At 44.0% G+C, this 22743-nt stretch overlaps 1 protein-coding gene across 2 annotated transcripts; it reads left to right on the top strand.

The window, feature by feature from the left end:
* Window positions 1-3672: 3672 nt before the first annotated feature.
* On the top strand, window positions 3673-17412 carry RAB41 (RAB41, member RAS oncogene family). 2 transcript variants are annotated; one of them, XM_075259858.1, is made up of 8 exons: window positions 3673-3843; window positions 9358-9416; window positions 9904-9957; window positions 10513-10621; window positions 10713-10824; window positions 12818-12911; window positions 13676-13742; window positions 15466-17412. In XM_075259858.1, exons 1-8 carry the CDS (start codon window positions 3768-3770, stop codon window positions 15528-15530), a joined length of 636 nt encoding a protein of 211 aa, XP_075115959.1. In that variant the 5' UTR covers window positions 3673-3767; the 3' UTR covers window positions 15531-17412. The 2 variants fall into 2 exon arrangements, with proteins under 2 accessions (XP_075115959.1, XP_075115960.1); XM_075259859.1 differs by having other exon boundaries at window positions 3675-3843; window positions 10516-10621.
* The last annotated feature ends 5331 nt before the right edge of the window (window positions 17413-22743 follow it).

Below are 22743 nucleotides of genomic sequence, written 5' to 3'. Positions count from 1 at the left end.
CATGACTTATCTCAACCGCTTCCTGGCCCTCCCCCCATCTCTGTTTCAAAATGGATCATGTTTCACATGCTGGGCAGTAGATTATGTAGCAGATTTGTGCTGTGTCCTATAGTATCCTGCTCTAAAACATTATCAGAAGATAATTTAAGTTCTGGAGGTAGCAAGGGAGGACCTCATGGATTAGTTTTTCCAGCATATCCCACAAATACTTGGTTGGCTTAAGAGTTGGGAATTTGGAGGATAACTCAAAACTAAGTACTCTTTGTCATGTCCCTCAAACTATTTCTGAACAATTTGTGCAGCATGACAGAAGCCACTGCCATAAAGAAATACAATTGCAATTAATGGATGTACTTGGATTGCAAAAATGGTCAGGTAGGTTGTACATGTCAGAGTAGTCTCCACATGATCGTAAGGACCCAAGGCTTACTATTAGAACATTGCCCCAGTATAACATTGCCTCTGCCAGCTCATCTTCTTCCTATTGTGCATACTGGTGCCAATCTACATTAGAGATCTGGAGCAGTGAACTCTGATCGCGGGCATTGGAAGTCAGAACTTGTATAATTGTCCTCCAGGAGTATACAGCGAGATTGCAGGAGCCATCCAGTTACAATGATAGCCAGAACCCTTCTGACGGCTCCCAGGCTTCTCCTAGTAATATAGCTTTTGAGGCTGGTCTATATTTATAAATGGACTTACTATTTGTATATGTATACACTCTTCCTATGTATTCTTGTATACAATGGGGCAGTAAGCTCCCCTCATAGAAGGATGCCCCACATTAGATTACGTCCAGATTGGCCCAAAGGAGTTCTATATATCAAGTATTAGTAAGTAATAGATAAACACTGAAATGAATTTGGGTTACTGTCTGTCGGCCCCTTGTGATGTTACCTTATAGGCCAGCCTGAATACATACAGCCCCAGTTGCAAAAGGAATACAGCCTCCTGAAATATAAAAAAACAAAAAACTTGGAAGTCTTCAGTAGTTGATACCTTTTTTAATGGCTAAGTAATATTGATGACAGATTACAAGCTTTCAAAGCTCTCGGCTTCTTCCTCGGGTATATTTTAAAACAATTTCTGAAAGATGCATATTTATGTACAACGGGGCACATAGGAATACAATGTCATTGGTACATACAAGTAAACAATTGTCAGTTCCCAAGGTCCTATCCCTAGTTCAAAGAGTGGTCTTTTATGGCTGCTTCAGCTCAGTGATTTCTGTATGGGGCCATGAACCCATGTGACAGATTTAACCCTTCCTGGAGTGTTTGAAACAGTGTCATGAACTTGTACACATAAATCCTTCTCTCTTTCTTAGATTTGAAATTTCCTCTTAAAACCCAAATTTTCATGTCATTGGTGATATTGTGATCTTCATTGCAGAAATGTTTTGACTCGGGAAGGTCCATTCTTTGTTCTCTAATTCTATGGTGATGTGAGTTCATCCGCATTCTAAGCTTCTGACCCGTCTCTCCAACATACAGATTTTATATTCCCTGTTAGAGTTTGGTATCTTTATCTTGTCGGTGGTCAGTATGTGAAGGGCAGGTTTTGCACCTTTTCTGTCTGCATGGAAACATTCCAGTTGTGGTAGGAGATGACAGTGAGCAGTTAATAACCATATTCCTGAGGTTTGGTGGCTGTCTGTAGCACAGGAGAGGGGGGTCTGGAAATATGGATTTGAAACGGTCGTCTTTCTGCAGTAGTGGATGTAATTTGCGTGTGATTCCTCTCAGGATCTCCAGGTGTGGGTTGTACGTGATGACCAAAGGTACCCGATTGTTTTCCTGTTTGGGTGTGTAGACAGTGATTGAGAAGGCAGAGACGGTAGTAAACCATCACTGCCTTCTCTAGGTGAGCTCCACCTGTAGTTACAGCCGGCTCCCCGATCTCGTGCAGCTGCTGAAAACTGCAAGGATGCACCGGTACATACGTGCAGAACAAGAGGGAACGTATATAGTCTAGTACATACAAAACAGATACATTACAAAGAAATAGTCACTTCACACAATGGGACTGAGGGCCCTGCTCACAAGAGCTTATAATCTATGAGGTAGAGGGGGGTGACACAAGAGGTAGCAGAGGTGGCATCGGAGGTAGCAGGGGCGACATCGGAGATAGGAGGGGCGGCATCGAGAGATAGGAGGGGTGGCATTGCTTATACAGAGGTCAGACAATTCTGTAATAGAGGTGACTGTCATTACACAGACATAAAACTGTATGAGCCGTCACCAGTCGTGTCCTGTAACGTGCAGATGGTACCTGGACATATAAAGTTACCCTGAACGGCATCATATCGTGTGGGGTAATGGGGGAGCGGGAACAGAGGAGGGTTCGTTTTAGGGATTCTAATGTTTACATTAGGAATTGTGATCGGCCTGTCTGATAAGATGCGTCTTTAGTTTGATCTCATGACTACACCAGGACCAGTCTGATAATAACGATACAAAGTTGGGTACTATTCCGTTATCGGGCCAGCAGCAGCGCAGTTCAGCAGCAGCTTTCGGGACAGCAGTTCAGCAGCGGGAATTACAATGACATCCGAGGACTGCTGGCCCGATGCTTGTGCCCAGTAACCAGTACATCGATGACCCCCCTCCCCCATCCTTCTCCTCCTGCCAGTGCTGCCCCCCAGCTCTCCTTACATCTTCCCCGTACCCTCTCCCCGCCACACGACTAGGCCTCACCTCAGCGCTAGTACCGAGACCGAAAGGAAAGACACCGGGGCTCAATCCAGGCCCTGACAAGAAACACGCCGACTATAGGAACGGTGAGCTACAGCGAGCCGGAGGGACAAACTTTCTGCAGCGTCCGGCGGCTATCTAGTAGCATTCATTGCTCAAGATTTACGGTGAGGCCTATTACAGGGAGAGGGTACGGGGCAGATGTAAGAAGAGCTGGGGGGCAGCACTGGAAGGAAGAGGAGGATGAGGGCATCGATCGATGTACTGCCTACTACACACAAGCACGGCCTCTATCATCGGGCCAGCATCGGCTTAGTCATGTGGCGGGGAGAGGGTACGGGGTAGATGTAAGGAGAGCTGGGGGGCAGCACTGGAAGGAGGAGGAGATGGAGGGGGGGTCATTGATGTACTGGCTACTGGGCACAAGCATCGGGCCAGCAGTCCTCGGATGTCATTGTAATTCCCGCTGCTGAACTGAACTGCTGTCCCGAAAGCTGGTGCTGAAATGCGCTGCTGCTGGCCCGATAACGGAATAGTACCCAAAGTTGCTACGGGCTTCGTTCACACCTGCGCCTGGGTTGTGTTTGGGGTTTCGTCCCTGAATCCGCCACGGGTCACCCCTTTCTAAGCGGATTAGGTTCACGTTCTTCGGATCCTCAGTTGGATTCAAAGAATGGAAACCCAGAGGCAGGTGTGAACTGTGGCGGTGAACTGGTGCAGTAAATAGAATGTGGACAATCCCTTTAAGCCTCCGCCCTATTGTCAATGACGAGTACAGAGAGGCTGTTGTCTAATGGTAGCAGGTCAGATGTTTCTCTCTTCTATTTGTACTATGAGCAGTATTTGTTCTGCCCCCTGCTGGTGCCCCCTGCACATAGCCCTCATCCTAAGGCACTGGGTCCCTCCCCCCTGGGTATAGTAATATGGCTGATCAGCAGGCTACGCGGGAGCGCGCACGGCCCCTCCCTCTCACGCACGCACACGTGAAGCGGACGCGCTCGGCCTGGTGTGCGTGCTCGCTCCTCGGTTCTGGTCGGTTCTGCTCCAGGTCGGTGATTCGGCGGCTTCATCATCATGACCTCGACCGGCGGCGGAGAGTTCGGAAACCCCCTGAGGAAATTCAAGCTGGTCTTCCTGGGGGAGCAGAGCGGTGAGCGGGCGGCGGCGCCTCATTGTTGATATGTCGGCTGTACGGGAGTGGTTGTGTGGAGGAGCAGAGGCCTGCGGCCGGGGGCTGTGTGTACACATGGATGGAGGTGCCGGGGGACAGTGCCGGGGGCTCCGGTATATTCTACCGGGGTGATAGGATGCTCATGCAATAGGTGGATATGGCTACAGGAGATGTGATGTCATCAGAGCTATAAATATCTGCCCCTGCTTATACCATGTATGTGCTGTGTGTATACTGTCCTGTGCCGTGTGTGTATACTGTCCTGTGCCGTGTGTGTATACTGTCCTGTGCCGTGTGTGTATACTGTCCTGTGCCGTGTGTGTATACTGTCCTGTGCCGTGTGTGTATACTGTCCTGTGCCGTGTGTGTATACTGTCCTGTGCCGTGTGTGTATACTGTCCTGTGCCGTGTGTGTATACTGTCCTGTGCCGTGTGACTATATACAGTGACAGTAACTGGTGTGTCATGTACTAATATTATATATGTGATATGACTGTATATACTGTCATGTGCTGTGTGTCATTCTGTACTGGTAATAGATCCCTATCTCCTTATATTATGTGAGATATGACTGTATATAGTGTCATCTGCTCTATGACTATATATATATATATATATATATATATATATATATATATATATATATATGTGTCATCCCAGTGACAGTAACTGGTGTGTCATTCTATACTGGTAGTAGTTCCCTATCTCCTTATATATGTGATATGACTGTGTATATAGTGTTGTGCTCTGTGACTATATACATCTGTCATTCCAGTGATAGTTACTGGTTTGTCATTCTGCACTAGTACTATCACTGGAATGACAGATGTATACAGTCACAGAGCACGACACTATATACACAGTCATATCACATATATAAGGAGATAGGGATCTACTACCAGTATAGAATGACACACCAGTTACTGTCACTGGGATGACATATATATATATATATATATATATATATATATATATATATATATATATATATTAGTCACAGAGCAGATGACACTATATACAGTCATACATATATATTAGCAGATAGTTACTGGTTTGTCATTCTGCACTAGTACTATCTGCTAATATATATGTATGACTGTATTTAGTGTCATCTGCTCCATGACTGTATATACCTGTCATCCCAGTGACAGTAACTGGTGTGTCATTTTGTACTGATAGTAGAACCCCATCCCTTTAGAATTGTGATGTGACTGTGTATATACTGTCATGTGCTCTGTGACTGTATACAGCTTTCGTAGGCATCAGGGATGCAGTTGTCCTTCCAGTAGTGTGACGGCAGGGTCCAAACCCGTCTTAGTAGAAGAATGGACTTCACACACATATAATGACCTTCTGACCCTACATGAATATAACAGTAAGAACTAGTATTACAATCACAATATATGCAAAACACTGTGAGAACAAAAAAATTAGAAAGTGATACAGTACACCAATATACAAATCTATAGAAGTCATGTTAGAAGTTTGTGATATGGCGGTGAGTGTAGCAGGATCTTAAATTTACTGCAACTTTCATGAGTGACATGGGAGGTGCAAAAACGCCATTTGCCTCAATAATAATCACAACTGGCCTTTTAAATGCTGCAATCCACCTGGCGAATGAGAAACATGATAAATGCTAAATAGGCCCCCTGGTATTTTCTGAACCTCAATATTTTATAAACGAAAACTGTATTTTTCCTTTGTTCTCCTTAGGGCGGGTTCACATCTGCGCCCCAAATGAATGGGTTTGAAATCTGACTGCCGGTTTCCGTCTCCTGTCCAGTTTCTTGGGCGGAAGATGGAAACCTGCAAAGCGGAGACCGCGCACAGGTGTGAACCCTCCCTTGTTGTCTTTCCTTATCCTTCCTTTTTCCTTCATCAGTAAGTCACATGATCGCAGTGTGACCTGTCGTCTAGCATGGATTGCTGTGTAACTGGAGCTCTCTGTTACCTGAAGATACTATAAAGATCTACCAGGTGTCCTCAGAGTCATAAAAGTCCCCCTCCTCCCCCAGTGATGATGCTGTGCTGTGACAGTGGGGAGATATCGGTGCCATCCAATATCTCCAGCATCAGGGCACGTACCAAGAACGCCATAAGTGCAATGTCTGCCTTCTAGCGCATAAAATACTGCACATCTATGAGGACGTGAAAGGTCTGCTTTAGGTTTCAGAGCCTTTGGTGACATCATCTTCCGAGTCAGGTATATAGTATAATGAGCTGTGCAGGGTTTTGCAGGTACTAAAACTATATATGAGTACGGGTGCCATGTATAGGTGATGACTTCACGTCATTGACTGCTTTGCATAGCTAAATAAAAAGAAAAATTGTTTCACTCTCACGATGAATACAAAAAATCAGTATGCTTGCTTGACCTGCCAATCCATTCAGACGGGGGAACGGACTCCATTCTCATGGTCAATGGGGCTCCCAGCCGTCGGACCCCCACCATTCAGCATGTTAGTGGGCAACATTAAAAAGTGGGTCGTCTTTAATACTTTAAATTTAAAAAAAAGTCTTTGTCACCACATCAACCAACTGCGGACGAGATTAGGTTGTCACTGCCTGGCCCTGTCCATCGGAGGGAGTGGTGGAGGGCCACACAGAATGGTGGGAGGCTTATCTATAGAGTAACAGCAATGTCCTTGTTGCTACAAATAACTAATTTGCAGAAGGTGATGTTTCTGCCACAGAGATGTGATATGCTGGGTCCTGGTGACTGTTTCCCTTTAAGCTACGCTCCTTTAATGGCAAACCACACGCACCTGTCACGAGAGGCGCAGAAAGTGTTTATAATGGTTAATAAATGGGATATATCCTAGTATGACAGATTTGGGGGAAGGGGGGGGTTCTTGTGCAAATGCGGAATTTGGGCATGCCCTTAATAGTAAATCTGCCCCAATACTTTAACTTTGTTTGAGACTTACATGTCACTTAGGCTGGTCTTACACGGCCGTAATGTAAGTCCGCAAATGGTGAGGGTTTTCAATTGCAGACCATTTGCGGACACATTATATTCAATGTGGCCTCTTACACCACTGGTTATTTTATCCATATTTTATCCGTGGTGTGGCTGGGCTGCAACCGTGGTCCGCAATTTATAGAACATGTCCATAATGGCCGTGAATTGCGGCACTGCACGGACTCACCCATAGTACTCTATGGGCGAGTGCAGCAGGACACGGACGTCTGCGGAGTCTATGTTGATTAGCAACTTGCGCACCATACATTCAATACGGTCGTGTAAGACCAGCCTTATATCTATATCTACATCCCAATGTTTTTACATATTTCTGAGAGCGGACTATAGCAGGAGTCGCCTGATCAAGATGTCTGTAAGCAATGGTGTCCTGGTCTTGAGAAGTGTCCTGAGTGATCACATGTGTAGTTGCCCATTTTCTTAGGCTTTATTCACATCTGCATTGGAGTCTCCATAAAAAATCTGTCGTAGATTCCGCCGAAATTTGGCAGAGAAAAAAAGTCCTGCACAGAAGACACTTCTCTCTGTTGGTTTTATAGTCAGTGGGGTCTGCCGGTAACCGATGTTTTAGCGGGCGGGTTCTCCGTTGTTCGGGTCCCACAGTGCATACGTACAATGGAGAGCACGGCACACGTGTGCACCTAGAGTCATTCCTTCAGTCGAAATAATTAACCTCTCCTAAGTAAGAACACATATCCTTTGTCATAGGTGAAGCATGGGAAAAATGTGCATGTAAAAAAACCAAAAATCTTTTTTGCCTTTTTACTCAGCTGTCACAAAGCATGTGAATGCAGTCTGAGTGTGGAGGAACACAAGGTACAAAATAGGTGACGGTTCTCATGTAACCCATTACAAAAGCACCTTTTTCTCTTATGTACCCATTTCCCCTATAGATCATTTACTGGGTATTTGGTTACTCTTTTCTAGCTGAGTCCCTCTTCAGTAGGGACACGTGATATCACTCTGACCTAATAAAATTTACACGAGTCAATACTCTGTTTAAAAAAAAAAAAAAAAAGTCACGCCCTCATGGACTTCCTCTATGGACTGTTGCATACAGGCTCTTTACAAGGGGAGGGGGGTGAACAGACTTGTATCACTAACCACCGCTGGCAAATATGCAGTTTGTGTAGTGGCCCCATAAGAATTGGCCAGTTTGCACTTATCTATTTTGTACGTTGTTTGTATGTGTTGAAAAAAATGGGCTTGGGTCTGCTGGGGGAATTTCAGCAGCAAGCTGTTGTCTGTGACATGCCTTGTCCGATTGGAGATGGGCTTGGGTCTGCTGAGAGTTTTCATTAGCTCGAGCAGCAGCCATGCAGCAGACTTAATGTTTAAGGACATGTAAACTGCTATTGACTAATCCAGGTGATAAATAGCTTGGTTGCAATGGAAAAAAAAAATCTGGCGTAAAGCTGTGTGTATGTCAAGACTGAAGAAACTGCAAGATTCCATTGGTCCATTAGCATGATGTGATCATGTGTATCTCAGTATTACTGAAAAACCTGCGATGGTTTTTTTAATGGAAACCTGGAGTAAAGCTCTGTGTATGTGACCTTGTGTAAGTGTCATCCACAGCGCCTTATGCCTTTAAAACTGACCACCAGTGAAGACAAATGGCCTGGTTATTATGGTAACCTAGAGTAAAGCTGTGTGCATGAGGAGACTAAGCACCTGCCAGCTTTTACTTGCTGATACGGGTCATGTGACCATGTGTATGGCCGTTGGAATATGAGTGAAAGACATGCAGGCTTCTATTGGCTTATGCAGGTTATATCTCTGGAACGGTACATCCTAGAGAGCTGAGACCTAGTCTAAAACCTTCCCGGGCACCTGATGTACCTGTGTGCCAAAATTTGGTGAACATTGCTCCAATCGTTTGGTTGCACATAAAGAACAAACAGACAAACCAAGGGGTGAGAGTGGGTCTTCAATATTGGTCCTTTTTAACCCCCTTGATTTTTCCGTCTCTTTATATTATGCCTGGATATTATCACTACAGGTTTTTCACAATGGAAATATTTCGCTCTAGTCTTTTTTTTGGCGGTTACAGATCTCAGGTGGCGGTGTTTTTATAGGGCCACTATTTGCAGCACAGTCTGTAGCCCTCCAAAGCTGTTTAGTAAAAATGTCACTTTTATTGTCAAATCCCGAGATTTCCAGTAAGCGGATTATTGTCTTGTCTTTTTAGCGATGAGGCTGAGAGGTCAGAGGTTGCGCGAGGCCAGTGCTTACCAAAGCTCACTTAATTGAGATTCCTGTGATCAGATTAGACTGACGAGGATACGCTGCCACGTGTAGGCTCATTGGGTTACCCTGTACGGGTATCTCATCTTGGGTTGCAGTCAGGTTGAACGTGCAGAAGGATTGTGGTGGGTCTCAGTAGTCAGACCCCACAACTGACAGGTCTTTATCCTATGTGTGAACTCTGTTCAATAAGGGGTTAGGATCATATTGCTATATGGTGGAGATGTAATGCATGAAGTGTAATTTCCTCTTTTCTCCTGCAGTTGGGAAGACGTCCCTCATCACCCGCTTCATGTATGACAGCTTTGACAACACGTACCAGGTGAGTGTCCCGGGTCCTGATCTTTGACACAGGAGTACTAAAGTTAATACTCCTTTATTGTTTAGAGATTATTGTTGCTGGAGGATTAGTCGGAGCAGGCGGCTCTTGCGGCGGCCTCTAATCACCTGTCAAGTCTGCGTCGTCTGCCTATAATCGCCCATTCAATGTGTTATTGCTTCTGTGCCAGCTACGGCTGCACTCGGTGTGTACACGTCCTGATAAAGAAATGCTACAGTCCAACATTCAGACACTACACCTGCATTGTGCAACCGTCTCCCACTTCCCCAACGTCTGCTGGGAAGAATGGTTCCCTTTGTTCTTTTATAGGTATATTCTGTGCGTTATACGTTTGGCTGGTGTAGAACAAAGCACCATACATAAGTGGTAACCTACAGTGTTATTGCCCAACAGGTATTTGCTGTGGCTACTGGATTTTTGCATTTGCAATAAGTTTTTTTTTTTTTTTTCTTCTTCTTCCTCTTTACAGGCTACAATTGGCATTGACTTTCTTTCTAAGACTATGTACCTAGAGGACCGCACGGTGAGTGAGGAATTCCTTGGTGTAGGACAATGTTTGTTAGTAATATATGATCTTACAGTGATAATATGTCAACCATTGAGCAACACTGTGGCTCACTGGTTAGCATTTCAGCCTTGCAGCACTGGAGTCCTGGGTTCAAATCCTGCCAGGAACAACATTTGCAGTTTCATCAGGAGTTTGTATGTTCTCCCTGTGTTTGCGCGGATTTCCTCCCATTCTACAAAGACATACTGATAGGAGAAAAAAATGTACATTGTGATCCCTATATGGGGCTCACAATCTACATTTTCCCCACAGAGAGGCAGAAGAGGCTCACGGGCGGTCACCTTTGCAAACCCGTTCAAGTGACTGGGTTGAAAACTGACCGCCGGGTTTCCGTCTCCTGTCCAGTTTCATGGGGTAGAAGACAGGATCCGTCTGGATTGCACAAACTGGACAATGAGCGCAGGTGTGAAAGCGCCCTTAGTCATGCGTCCAGGTCTGTTTTCTTCTGTTCACTAATGTTCCCTCCTTACAATATCTGTCCGTTCTGTTTCTTTTCCTGCCTGGTACCAGCAGGTGCGGCTGCAGCTCTGGGACACCGCCGGACAGGAACGTTTTCGCAGTTTGATCCCCAGCTATATACGCGACTCTACTATTGCTGTTGTTGTGTATGATATTACAAGTGAGTTACCCCAATCACAATTTTCATCTTAAAGGGATATCTCAGCAGTAAATTCATTATTAACCTGAATTATTTTTCTTTTATCATCCAGATCTGAACTCCTTCCAGCAAACATCCAAATGGATAGACGATGTTCGAACAGAGAGAGGAAGTGATGTTATAATCATGCTGGTGGGGAATAAAACGGATCTGGCCGATAAGAGGTAACTACACAGCACTGCATCGGCCCAGGAGGGCAAGGTCTCGCTCTACCAGGCTATGGAGGTCTAACTCATTGATAGATGCCTTCTATGACCAGATTTATCACATCGCTATGTTGAACATTTCTTTACTGTTTTATTAACTTCTCCTCGTGCTTACCAAAAATATTTAAGGTGGTCTATTGTGGTGTTTGTATGGTAAAATACACAGCTCGTTACCAGGCAGATGTCTGATTACTGTGCTGTGCCTTTTCAACATCCACTGTAATAGTACAGCAGATGCCGGGTCTTTAAGGATGGCAGAGCAATCACCATAGCTGCCGGGTCTCCGCTGTAATGTATAGTGCAGACCCAGAGCTAATACCCGCAATCAGGGTTCACTCTGATCACAGGCATTGCGCTGTGGTGTGTGTCTACCCCCATCCTCACCAAAAAAAAATTTGAATAAAGTCCCCCCCGACTTCTGTCCACACCAGCCTCACACCTTTTCTGTTGCAAGCTGGCTCCCATGCGTTGACTGTTCCTATGGTTGCCAGAAACCCTACCCCATTCTTTTTTTTTTTTTCCATCTTCCCAGTACAGTATACAGAATTATAACTTGTGCCATTATGAAGAACAATTTGTCCTGCACACATTAAGCCCTCATGTGAATGGTAAAATGAAATGGGATTTGGAAGGGGGGGGGGGGGGGGGGGGGTGAGTCTAAAACGAAAATTGAAAAATTCCTCCAGCGGGAAGGGTTAATATTATATTATTCTGGATACTGAATAACCCCTTTAAAATTCACACAAATAATTTGCTATGTAGTCAGCCAAACAGTATATCCAATTTAGTAGTCAGAGATGATCTAGTCTGTTTGTTGGGTCTTCTACATTCCTTTATGACTCTTACTAATGCATCACTTTTCTTTGCATGCTGTGAGAGGGTAAGATCCGCCTGAAGTACGATTTGCCCTTACTTTAGTGTCCTTTCTAACTGCCCAGACATCCCATAGTGCCATTCACAGCACGATGAGCGGATCCCCACTTCTGCTCTTCCTTCCCATCCATAGCATGCAGTCTTCTAAGCTTCAGCTGCATCCCCCTCTTCTCCCCTTTTTCCTTTTTTTTTTTTTTTTTTTTTTTTTTTTTTGTAGTATTGAGGAGGTTTCTTAACATTTACAGAGAGGCTGCAGACAAATAAAGCTTTTGAGAGATGAGGAAGATGTTATTTTGTCCACATTACAAATGTTATGTATTGACAAGTACTGTGGCTTGCGGTCTAAGCAAGCTTTATAGCAATGGGTGCACTTTAACTTCATGTTTTCACAAGTCTTTTATTTATTTTGTTCATCTTTTTATTTATTTTTTTTATCCATTATCTTTTTTAATATGAATATTTTATACTGCGGGCACTATTAGATATATCAATGCACTGCCTTTTTTATTTGCTTATTCTCTAAGTTTGTATATTACTTTCTTAGTTCTTATTTCTCCATACTTCATTTTGATTTTTCTGATTTTTTTTTTATTTCCGTTCATCTGGTTTTGTTCCATCGCTGTAGACAGGCTTCTGTTCAGAGGGCAAGAGGCATCTCGGGGACTGAATGTCTTGTATGTTGACACAAGTACTAAAGCAAGATGTTTTGGCACACAGGTACGTGTCTTGCTGGTGGAGGCTATAGGTAGCCTTACTATGGACATCACTACTCTCTTTCTCTCCTCTGCCATTAAATTATTAGATGGAGAGTAGCGGTGCTGCAATCTGGCAGATCAGTGGTCCAAGCTTAAAATATATATATATATATATATATATATATATATATATATATATATATATATATATATATATACATACATACTTATCTGCCATGCCAGGTCTTCTGCAGTCATCTATAATGCAAGCAATGCTGTGTACGTGATCAGTTATGAAATCTTTTCCTACTGTACATCCCTTTGCAATGTGTACAACCAATTTACTTTGCAATATTATTTTGTGTCCACTACGTTACAAATAGACAAATCACCACTGAGGAAGGAGAGCAAAGAGCCAAGGAGCTAAGCGTAATGTTCATCGAAACTAGTGCCAAGACAGGCTACAATGTCAAGCAGGTAAGGGCCGTCCTCATTACCAATATCTGTATAAAAGCATGTGTTTATAGCCCTATGGTGCTATACGACTGCCTCAGTTGCTATGGGCGTGGTGGTGCAGAATACAGACTATTCAACATTGGAACAATACGCCCATTTCAATGAGACCTTAAGGGCTGGGAGTGTTAATTGATGACCTATCGTTAGGATAGGTCATCAATTAATAGAGCCTTCCCCCTATTTCTTAAGGCTTCACTGAAATAGGTGTACTGCATAGGTTCTCAATCGAAGATCATGACCCACCACCCCCGCGGATCAACTGGTCAAAACAATAAAGTGATAGTTGAACGGGCCATGTGTTGTCAAATTTAAGGAGCTGATTTCTGTTTCTCTGGAACTGACCTCACGTCCATTGGGCATATGGCAATGCTACAACTCGGTCCTGTTAAAATGAATGAGACTGAACTGCAGCATGGCCATATGACCAACGGACGTGATGTCACTTTTAAAGAAACCGAAATCAGCCATGTTTTCTAGTCCTACATTTTCTAGTCTAGTGTGCATTTTCGATCACCACTCCACTCAAACTAGAATGTGAAACCCCTCCATTCTTCTGGGGGTCCCATCGACCAGACCGTTACTCCCATCCTGTCCATGTGTTGCGACTTTAAAGCTCCTGAAGACCAAAACAACTGGAAACTAAAGAACTATAAACCAAATCCTCCTATTAAAATGTTGTTAAAGGTCTGTCTATGGACATTTACCATTTGCTTTCCATATTTCAGCTCTTTCGTCGTGTCGCTGCTGCTTTGCCTGGCATGGACAGTACACCAGAGAAGAGTAAAGAAGACAGTATCCTTTTGTTACTCCTGAGGCATATTAACATGACTGCTTAGGATTGTCTGTGCTCGTCTGGGGACACATAGTGGGTATCCTGCAGCATATGTAGTGTAGATTGAGATTTCTCCAGAACTCACTCACATACTGCAACTAAAATCTCCAGCGCAAAGTCACTTGTGTTGTGGGTTTTATATCCGCAGCATGTCAGTTATTGCTGTAGATATCTCTGGCGGCATTTAACCTTTGCAGTGCACCAACCAATTTCATGTTATGCCCCTCCCCTCCATTTAACATACGTGCTAGGAAAGTTCTTGGTGCGCACATTTCGTTTACAGGCTTCCTGCAAACAAAACGTCACTGTGGCATGTAACCTGTTCTAAGCCACCCGCTCACCTGCCCCCTCCACTCGCTTTGGGACTGAGCTCAGACAGGCAGTGTACACCGCCTGCCTGTAGCTTCGCCCCCCCCCCCTCATCCATAAGAGATGAATGATCTATAGTCCGCCATGTTTGCAGCATTCCATAGTAACTAGGTGCAAAGGTGACCGGACCATGCAGGGCATCGATTGTTCCTGATCTGAGGCTCATAATATGAGCTAGCACATGCTTGTACCAAGTGATCAATGTCAGTCGGCAGCTCCATATGTAATTTTACTTCAATGCTGCACAGTATAGCTAAAGTTTTAGAGGGTGTAATAAAAGATAATTGGTTAAATATTACTGGGAACTTATCCACTACCGCTTGTGTTTCTATGTTTTATGTATTTAACCACTTCCGGAACGCCCATAGAGTATATATGTCCAGATAGTGGTTGCCTAGTTCTGACAGGACGTACCGGTACGTCCATTCAGAACACAGCAGTTGCACAGAGATCGTGCAGCTACTGAAGCTGGGAGCCGGCTGTAACTTCAGCAGGAGCTCCCAGAGAGATGACAGGGAAGGTTTATTCCCTTCCCTGCCATCTCGATCGCCGTGTATACAGCGCTCAATGAGCGCTGTATACATGGCTATGGGCGCCTCCATGATGTGGCTGCCCTCTGACCTGGCGGTCACGTGATCCACCGGGAGCAGCGTCTTGCAAGAGCTGTGGGGTCCTACAGGACCCATCTCAGCTCAGTAAGCTGTATATACAGCGTGCAGGATGCTGTTTTCCTCTTGCAACTGAGGCTAAATGTACCAGCCTCAGTAAATCAGGAAATTTGCCTCCAATACAAAAAAAAATGTGATCAGATGTCCCCAAAGGTCTCTTATGACCTTAGGAGGACACAATCTGAAAAAAATAAAATAATAATAATAAAAAAGTTTTTAAAAAATAAATAATACGCTAAGAAAACAACGTTATTAAAGGTTATAGCCCCACCCCCGACGACACCATACAAAATTACCATAACAGAGAGGAAAAACTATTTTATAAAGTTTTTCAGTGACACACTGTCAGTAGTAGATGCAAGGATGGATCTCTGAGTGTTATCTGTAGAGGTGTGAACTTCAGTTGTGATATTTCCTGCCTTGTTTGTGATGTAAATGAGGTGAGTGATACAAAGAAACCCCCTACTGAATTTGCAATTTTCAGTCTATTATTAGGCTTCATGGCTAGAATGAAAATTGCAGGACATAGTATTTATTTTTAATATAGATAATGTGGAAAAATAAAATAATCAAAGATGAATAGGTTGTTTTTTTTTTTTTTGTGACGCATTCCCTTTCAGTGTATTCCTTAACCCGTGTCCCTCAGTGATTGACATCAAGTTGGAGAAGCCTCCTGAGCAGCCAGTGACTGAGAGCGGCTGTTCATGCTAACACCTCCCGATCTCCCAGTCTGCATCGGAGAGTCCGCTGCTGTCTAAATGCATTAAAAGAAAAAAAAAAGCAAAGCGTCTATTTATCTCTTAGATTCCCAGTGTGTGGATGCAGTGTGTGTTTCAACATCTTTAAATGGGGGGTGTTGGGTACCCGGGGGGAAGGGGGGGAAAAAAGCCACAACCCGCCTCATCTCACTCAAACTGCATGGTGTCGTGTAAGATTGGAGAATGAGAATCTTATGTATGTATAGTTTTTATTTCTTGCACTTTGGGCACCCGGTCGGTGCCTACTTAACTCTATCAATGTGATAAACTTAAATGGAACTTTGTGCTGACATGTTCTTGTTCGTTGCGGCGACTGAACCAGGATGCAGACATGATACAAGAAGCAGGGTGCACATAGCGATCGAAAATCTCAGTCACTAAATCTGAGCAATGCTTTAATAGAAAAGGGGGGACAGACGGTGCACCAAAGCCCACACAGCCTTGAGAGTATCTTAGATTTACCATTGGTTGCTTTTTTTTTTTGTCTTTGCGTCCCCTGCTAGTCTTTTGTTGTATATACGCTTTTATTGTCATGATTGACAGTTGTTTATTACTAATGTAAATCCTTTCGTGTTTGCACTTTGACCACAGGTCTCTTTCCTTATCTGTTGCTTAACACTATGTATACCTATACACACATATTAAGCTTAACAGATAGCCCTGCAATGAGGCATGTGATGCCCGAGTGTTAGTAACCCTTTACTAGCTGGATAAATGTGTAACATTGAAAATATTCTGCCTTAATCGTGACCGAGAGTCTTATCTTGAAGTTTAGCAAAATGGCTTTAACCACAAGTCGTTCCTGAGCAACAGACCCTAAAATACCACCTAGTACTTACAAATAGTGTCGGCTTATGGCTTGTTGGACAAAAACTACCACTTTAAAGAAGCCCGGTCACCTGTCCTCATTCGCGAATAATTGGATATTCATTAATATAAGAGTTCTGAAATTTCCCCAATGTGGGACTATTAAAGGATTATCTTATCTTCTGGGACATCTTTTCTTATGACTGCGGTGTACGGTTATTCTGGTGTTTCTAGTAGCAGTATATATGACCATAGGATTTTACTAGTTAGGTGAGGGTCCCTACACAGGCTCTGTGCCAGTGGACTCACCCCTAAATTGTAAATTTATCAATGAATTTCTAGTAGTCATAATAGAGGAACAGAATTGTAAGAAAAGATATACAGGCGTTACCTAACCCAGATATATCGAGTTAGGTAACGCCTATATTGTCCTAACCCATTAAGGCTAGACCTAAGGGTGCCCGTTGTTCAAAAGAATGGGGCACATCCATATACTGTACTATGGTGTCCTTGTTGCCCAACGAGAACCAGTCGGGTTGTAAAATGTAACGTTGCCCGATCCATTTGTTGCGCATGTGGACCAGGGCTTGTACACACATCTTATTCTATAGGACCGTCCCATCCTTTCTGTGGCATGAATCCCTGTCCACCCCAGGCTGTGCCCTGATGGCTCCTCTCTATAGATTGATCACGGACTGTGCTGCATCCTGGTAAGGCGCCTTGCCGTTTTTTTTGTGTACAGGGTTTCCCCAGCACTCTGGGATAGAGCCTTCAATCTGTCAGTTGTATTGTTATTGCAAATATCTGGATTGTACAAAATAAATAAAAGCGTAAAAAAATAAAAAACAGATAATGGATAAATTATATAGTGAAAACGTTCTCTCCACTTGAATACTCTTTGGATGTCTTCTATTGCGTATCTGCCCCATATTACTTCTCCATAGCTGTAATACAAGTAGGTGTGACTATTACTGAGTAACTACTATATGAACACAGCTGTGTCACTGAATAAAATCTACACCTATTAACTTGTGGTTTCCTTGTGTTTTGTTTTTGTCTTTTGATCTATGAGGCTTGGTTATATTCGTTGCATTACATCGAATTGCAAGGATCGCGTGCACGTCTGCTTTGTGACACTTGCAGGGATCCGTTGCCCATTTATGACTGGGTCTGTCATTTTCACATAAAAACAGCCAATGCAGATGTACAAAGAGCATCAGATTTTCTGTACCATTAAAGTAAGGTTTTTGCTTTGTAATGCAGAGCTCCAAGACAACCATTCAATGGACCATAATGCCTATTATAAGTGCTGAATTGTGTCACCCATAGAGCTTGAAGAAGTCCCACAAAAATGTTGTCTGGCTTGTCAGAAGGCGGTCACGAAAATTGTAGTAATACTCTGGAGAAGGTAATCTGTGGCTGTGTGTGTGTTATCTGCTCCCTTCTTGTACTCAGTCCTTAGGCCCCTTGCAGACGACCATGGCCGTGGTCAGTGTGGTATTTGTGTATTTCACGTATATTGACCCATTCTTCTCTATGGGTCCCTACACACGATAGTGAATTTCACAGTCCTGTATGTGGGCTGACACTCCGGGCTGCAAAATATAGAACTCAGTCCTATTCCTGTCCTGTTTTGTGGCTCTTATTCATTTAATGAAGTACGGGTGGTACAAGGGGACATCCCCGTGTGCAGCCCATGCTTTTCATTCACAGCCGGCCGGTTGCAGCATGGTAGTCCTGCATGTCCAACTTTGTCCGGTTAAAAAAAGTTTTGCAGCGGAGAGGCAGAAGACGCACATGGGAGGTCACTTTGCAAACCCGTTGAAGTGAATGGGTTTGAAAACTTCCCTGTCCAGTTTTTCGAGGCAGAAGACAGAAACCTGACGGATTGGCTAAAGAGGAGACCGGGCGCAGGTGTGAACCCCCCTCACAATGGTTTCCTGTTCTCACAAAAGATGTGTATCTGTTCATTGCTATGAGAGCCTTGGTATGACTCTTGCTACTTTCTACATGTCAACAGTGAGGGACAGTTGAAATGGAGTCGTGGTAGAAAATCGCCCTGCTGCTCTATAGGACTTGTGGAAACTACAGGTGAAAACCCTCTAGGCTGTGTTACACTGGGTGTAAGTAGCAAAAAAATGCACATTGCTTTTAAAAAAAAAAATAATAATAATCATACCCTGCAGTGCAAAGTGACCTGAACTGAGCAATATGTCAAGTTGTGCTGTGAGTTTTCCCAATAGCTTTAAATTATCGCACTGCATATGTTAAAAGCAATAAGAGACTTGTCAGGCAGGCATGCTAAATACCCCACTGCTTTTATTGTTGTAGCTCTCAAGTAAACTAATTACAAATGTTAAAGGGATCCTATCATTCAGATGACATTTTTTCTAAGTACCACGTCGGAATAGCCTTAAGAAAGGCTATTCGTCTCCTACCTTTCGTTGTCTTCTCCATGCCACCGTTCGCCTACAATCCCCGTTCTTGTCGGTATGTAAATTAGTTCTCTCGCAGCACTGGGGCTGGGCCCCAGCGCTCAGACAGCACTGGGGGTGTCCCCAATCCTGTGAGAGAACTCTCTCCAGCGCCGTCTCCTCTTCTTCAGCAGCGTCGTCTTCAGCCTCTTCTTCCGGCCAGGGCTTGGGCAGAGCAGACTGCGTATGCCCATAGGCCACGACAAAATGTCCGCTTGCATAGTACTGTAAGCGGCCATTTCCTCGGGGCCTGTAGGCATGCGCAGTCTGCTCTGCCCGAGGCTTAGAAGTAAGAAGACACCGCCGGAAGAAGAGATTGAAGAGGCTGTTCCTGACGAAGATGGAGGCGGCGCTGGAGAGAGTTCTCTTGCAGCATTGGAGCCGCCCCAAGTGTTGTTCCGACAAGAACGGGAATTGTAGGCGAACGGCAGCACGGAGAAGACAATGAAAGGTAGGAGAAGAATAGTCTTTCTTAAGGTTATTCCGACGTGGTACTTAGAAAAAATGTCGTCTGAATGATAGGATCCCTTTAAGTCTTCTGTTTGTATAAGTGAATTAAACTTAACTGGTCTCCGAAAGCAGAACCTAGCTTACATGGTCACCGTAATATATTACTAAAAACATATGCCTCCGCTAAACTGACTTTCACTCTGAAAATCCTGCTGTCACTCTTGAGTTGGACTGCAAGTCACATGATACAGATTGCACATGCTTATATACCTATGAAGAGGTGAGGAAGAGGAGGGAGCAGGGAAGTATAAGTGATAAGGAAACAGAGATAGGCTGTGGCCTTATGGACATGCCACGGTTTTATTCCGTGGTTGTGAAGTGTTATGGAAGGATTTGGGCCTCTCTGTTTTTTTTGCATACAAACACTGACATGTGAATAAGGCCTTAGTCCCATGCTGGAGCTAGAGGAGCTTTTATCACAATCAAAATATTTCACTCAGGGAAACTATCATGTAGTTTATTCGCTATCCGCTTCGTTAATGCGTTCAGTATTCCGTTAGGCGGGTTCCCCAAGCAGACTCCCCTAACGGAATACCGAATGCAGATGTGAACCGGGCCTTACTAAAAAAGGCTCTACCAGTTAGGAGGAGCCTGATGGGAATATTGTCATTCTACAGTTTACTGAAGAGTTTACACACAGTTGAAAGGTGCTTGGAAATGACAAGAATAACAAATGCTGCTGATAAGACAACGCCCGTGCCCCCTCCCCTCTTTCCCCCCAAAGTGCAGATAGAACCTGGTGACGTGGTGTTTATACTGATATGACCTGGAGACAAGTCTGCTTTTGTGTATACATAGAGCTTTCTTGTCGTCTTAGGATAAAAATGTATTCGCATGCACACTTTGCGTGTTTATTTTTTTAATTTTGTTGTGGTTTTTTTTAAACAAACAAAAAAAGTCACATTTTCCAGTCTATCTTGGCTGGTCCTGAGCTCTACGTCTGCCTTGATTCTCATCTTCCTCTCTCAACTTTCTTAAAAAGTGGTGAATCAGTTGCAAAAATCATTAAAATGGCACAAATTGCAGTCCAGTGCCATTCCTACGTCAGTTTTGGGATTTCCCTAGGTTGCTGCGTCATTTATTCCTTCAGGGTTTTTTTTTTATATGTAGATTTTGAACCCCATATATGGCACACAGTTTGTTTGTTTTTTGGGGGGGAGTGTACAGCGCATGCGCAAGATTTTGTGAAGCTGCAAGTGCAGCTATGAAGACTAGCAGGAGGAAGGCTCACAGATAAAGAGGGAAGAGGCGTTCAAAAGATGAGGATGCGGCTGTGCTCGGAGCACAGGGATAATGCCCACTGTGATTTTTTTTTAAAAAAAAAATATATATATATATATATAATTTTTTTTTTTTTATGAAACTACCTGGAGGATCTTGCAAATTGAGTTTGTTAATGATAGACTTCCTTTAATCTGTATTTTGTGAGTACAATACCAACCTTCCTCTTATTCCAGAGGTGTTTCAGTTTCGCAGTCTGGTGGGCTTCACTTGTCACCCAGCAGCTTTAGAAGTTTCTTTGGAAAAATGATTTTGTGCTGAAGATCCGTGAGAGATCCTTGTTGTTGCTGTGACTGTAAATAGAGGAGTAGGCGGAATAAGACCACCATTCATTATAACACCAAGGAGTGCAATATTAGGGGAAAACGGTCTCTACCCTGTAATGTACTCGTGTAGGTTAAAAAAGACACAGGACCATGCCGAGGCTATCCATAGCCAGGAGCGAGAGGTACAGTGATATCACTGGGAATGGGTTTTGTTTTTTCCCCTAAGGGCCCCAAAAATGGAAGGAGCATAGAGAAGAGATTCTTCTATTGTGTAGAAGGGGAAGAGGGAACATTATAGGTACAGCGTTTCCCCGAAAATAAGACAGTGTCTTATATTAATTTGTCGTCCTAGGTAAAGGACCTGTCTTATTTTCGGGGGACGTCTTATGACAACCGACAGTCATGCCGGCCCTTCCTTAGCGACTGCCGGTTGTAGGTAGTGTAGTGTAGTGTAGGGGAGGGGAGGTATCCTACTTACCTTCCCCATCTTCAAAGCAGCGCTGGTGCTGCTGTTCGTCCCGGCAGCAGAAGTGGTGGGCGGGGCTTAGCGAGGCTTCCGGCGGTTGCGCTGGAGAACCTCACTTCACTGGCTCCGTGTGCACAGGAAAACCGGCTTCTGCCTCTGGGATGAGCTGGGAGCTGCTCATCCTACAGCAGCAGGGATAGTGGATATCACAGCAGAGGCTGCAATGATTTTTGGGCATGCCTTATTTTTGGGGGTTCCTCATATTAGGCAATTCAACAGAACCCCCTTCCCCCTGCATGCCTTACTTACAGGGGGTGTCCTACTTTCGGGGAAACACGGCGAGCATTACTTTGCCTTATGCATCTGACAGCTAATGCCCATGCTTTATTGTCTGATTTATCTTAATATATTGGAAAGGACATTGACCCGACTGGATTTTGTATTAAAATTAGGCTAAAGGCAGTTTGACTTTTTTTCACAGTTTTATTTCTTGGAGTTTTTGCCACATTTTTAAGGTGCTTTTCCATGACTTTATCTAGAGAAAAAATAAAACACATGCAAAGAAAAAAAAAAAAGCCACCAAACAACACGTGTAAACTACACAACATTCATGTTGACTTTCACAAGCCCAAAGGAAATAAATGTGAAGAAAGCCTCAAAGGAAAAAAAAAACAAAAAACATTTCCCATGGTTTGGTAGCTTTCAATACGTCTGTTTGTACAGTATATACATTAATCTATCATAGCGTTCGCCACCCGCCTAGACTGTGCAAACCCCATGTGCCTCCAAAACAGCCCTGACGTACGAAGGCACAGACTCCTCGAGACATCTGAAGGAATCCTGTAGTGTCTGATGACAAGACATTAGCAGATGATCATTTAAAGGGGGTTTCTAGCCCCAAATCGTTTTTTGTTTTTTCACACTGATGATCTATCCTTGGGATAGGTTATTCATATCTAATCTGTAGGGGTCCTACACCCAGATCCCACACAGACCAGCTGCTGCACTGGATGGGAAACGTGTGCAGACTGCGCCTTTTCAAATAATCGGAGCGGCGCTGAAGCCCCATCAACTATGTAATAGGTTCCAGGGAAGTCAGACTGCGGTGATACTGAGGCCCACATATGGTGCGAGGACCTTTCTCAATCCCTGATCTGTTTCTCGCCCGCCATATTGTGCAAGGTGCCATATTGTGGACACAGCCTAAGGATAAATTGGGGGGAATTCATCAATTTTCTGGCATATAGGGATGGTACTGAGGCCCACATATGGTACGAGGACCTTTCTCAATCCCTGATCTGTTCCTAGCCCGCCATATTGTGCGCGGCGCCATATTGTGGATACAGCCTAAGGATAAATTGG

Source organism: Leptodactylus fuscus, chromosome 11 (genome assembly GCF_031893055.1).
Source record: "Leptodactylus fuscus isolate aLepFus1 chromosome 11, aLepFus1.hap2, whole genome shotgun sequence".
In the NCBI taxonomy this organism is placed as follows: domain Eukaryota; kingdom Metazoa; phylum Chordata; class Amphibia; order Anura; family Leptodactylidae; genus Leptodactylus; species Leptodactylus fuscus.
Note: the sequence above shows the minus strand (reverse complement) of the source record. Positions and strands in the feature narration are given on the sequence as shown.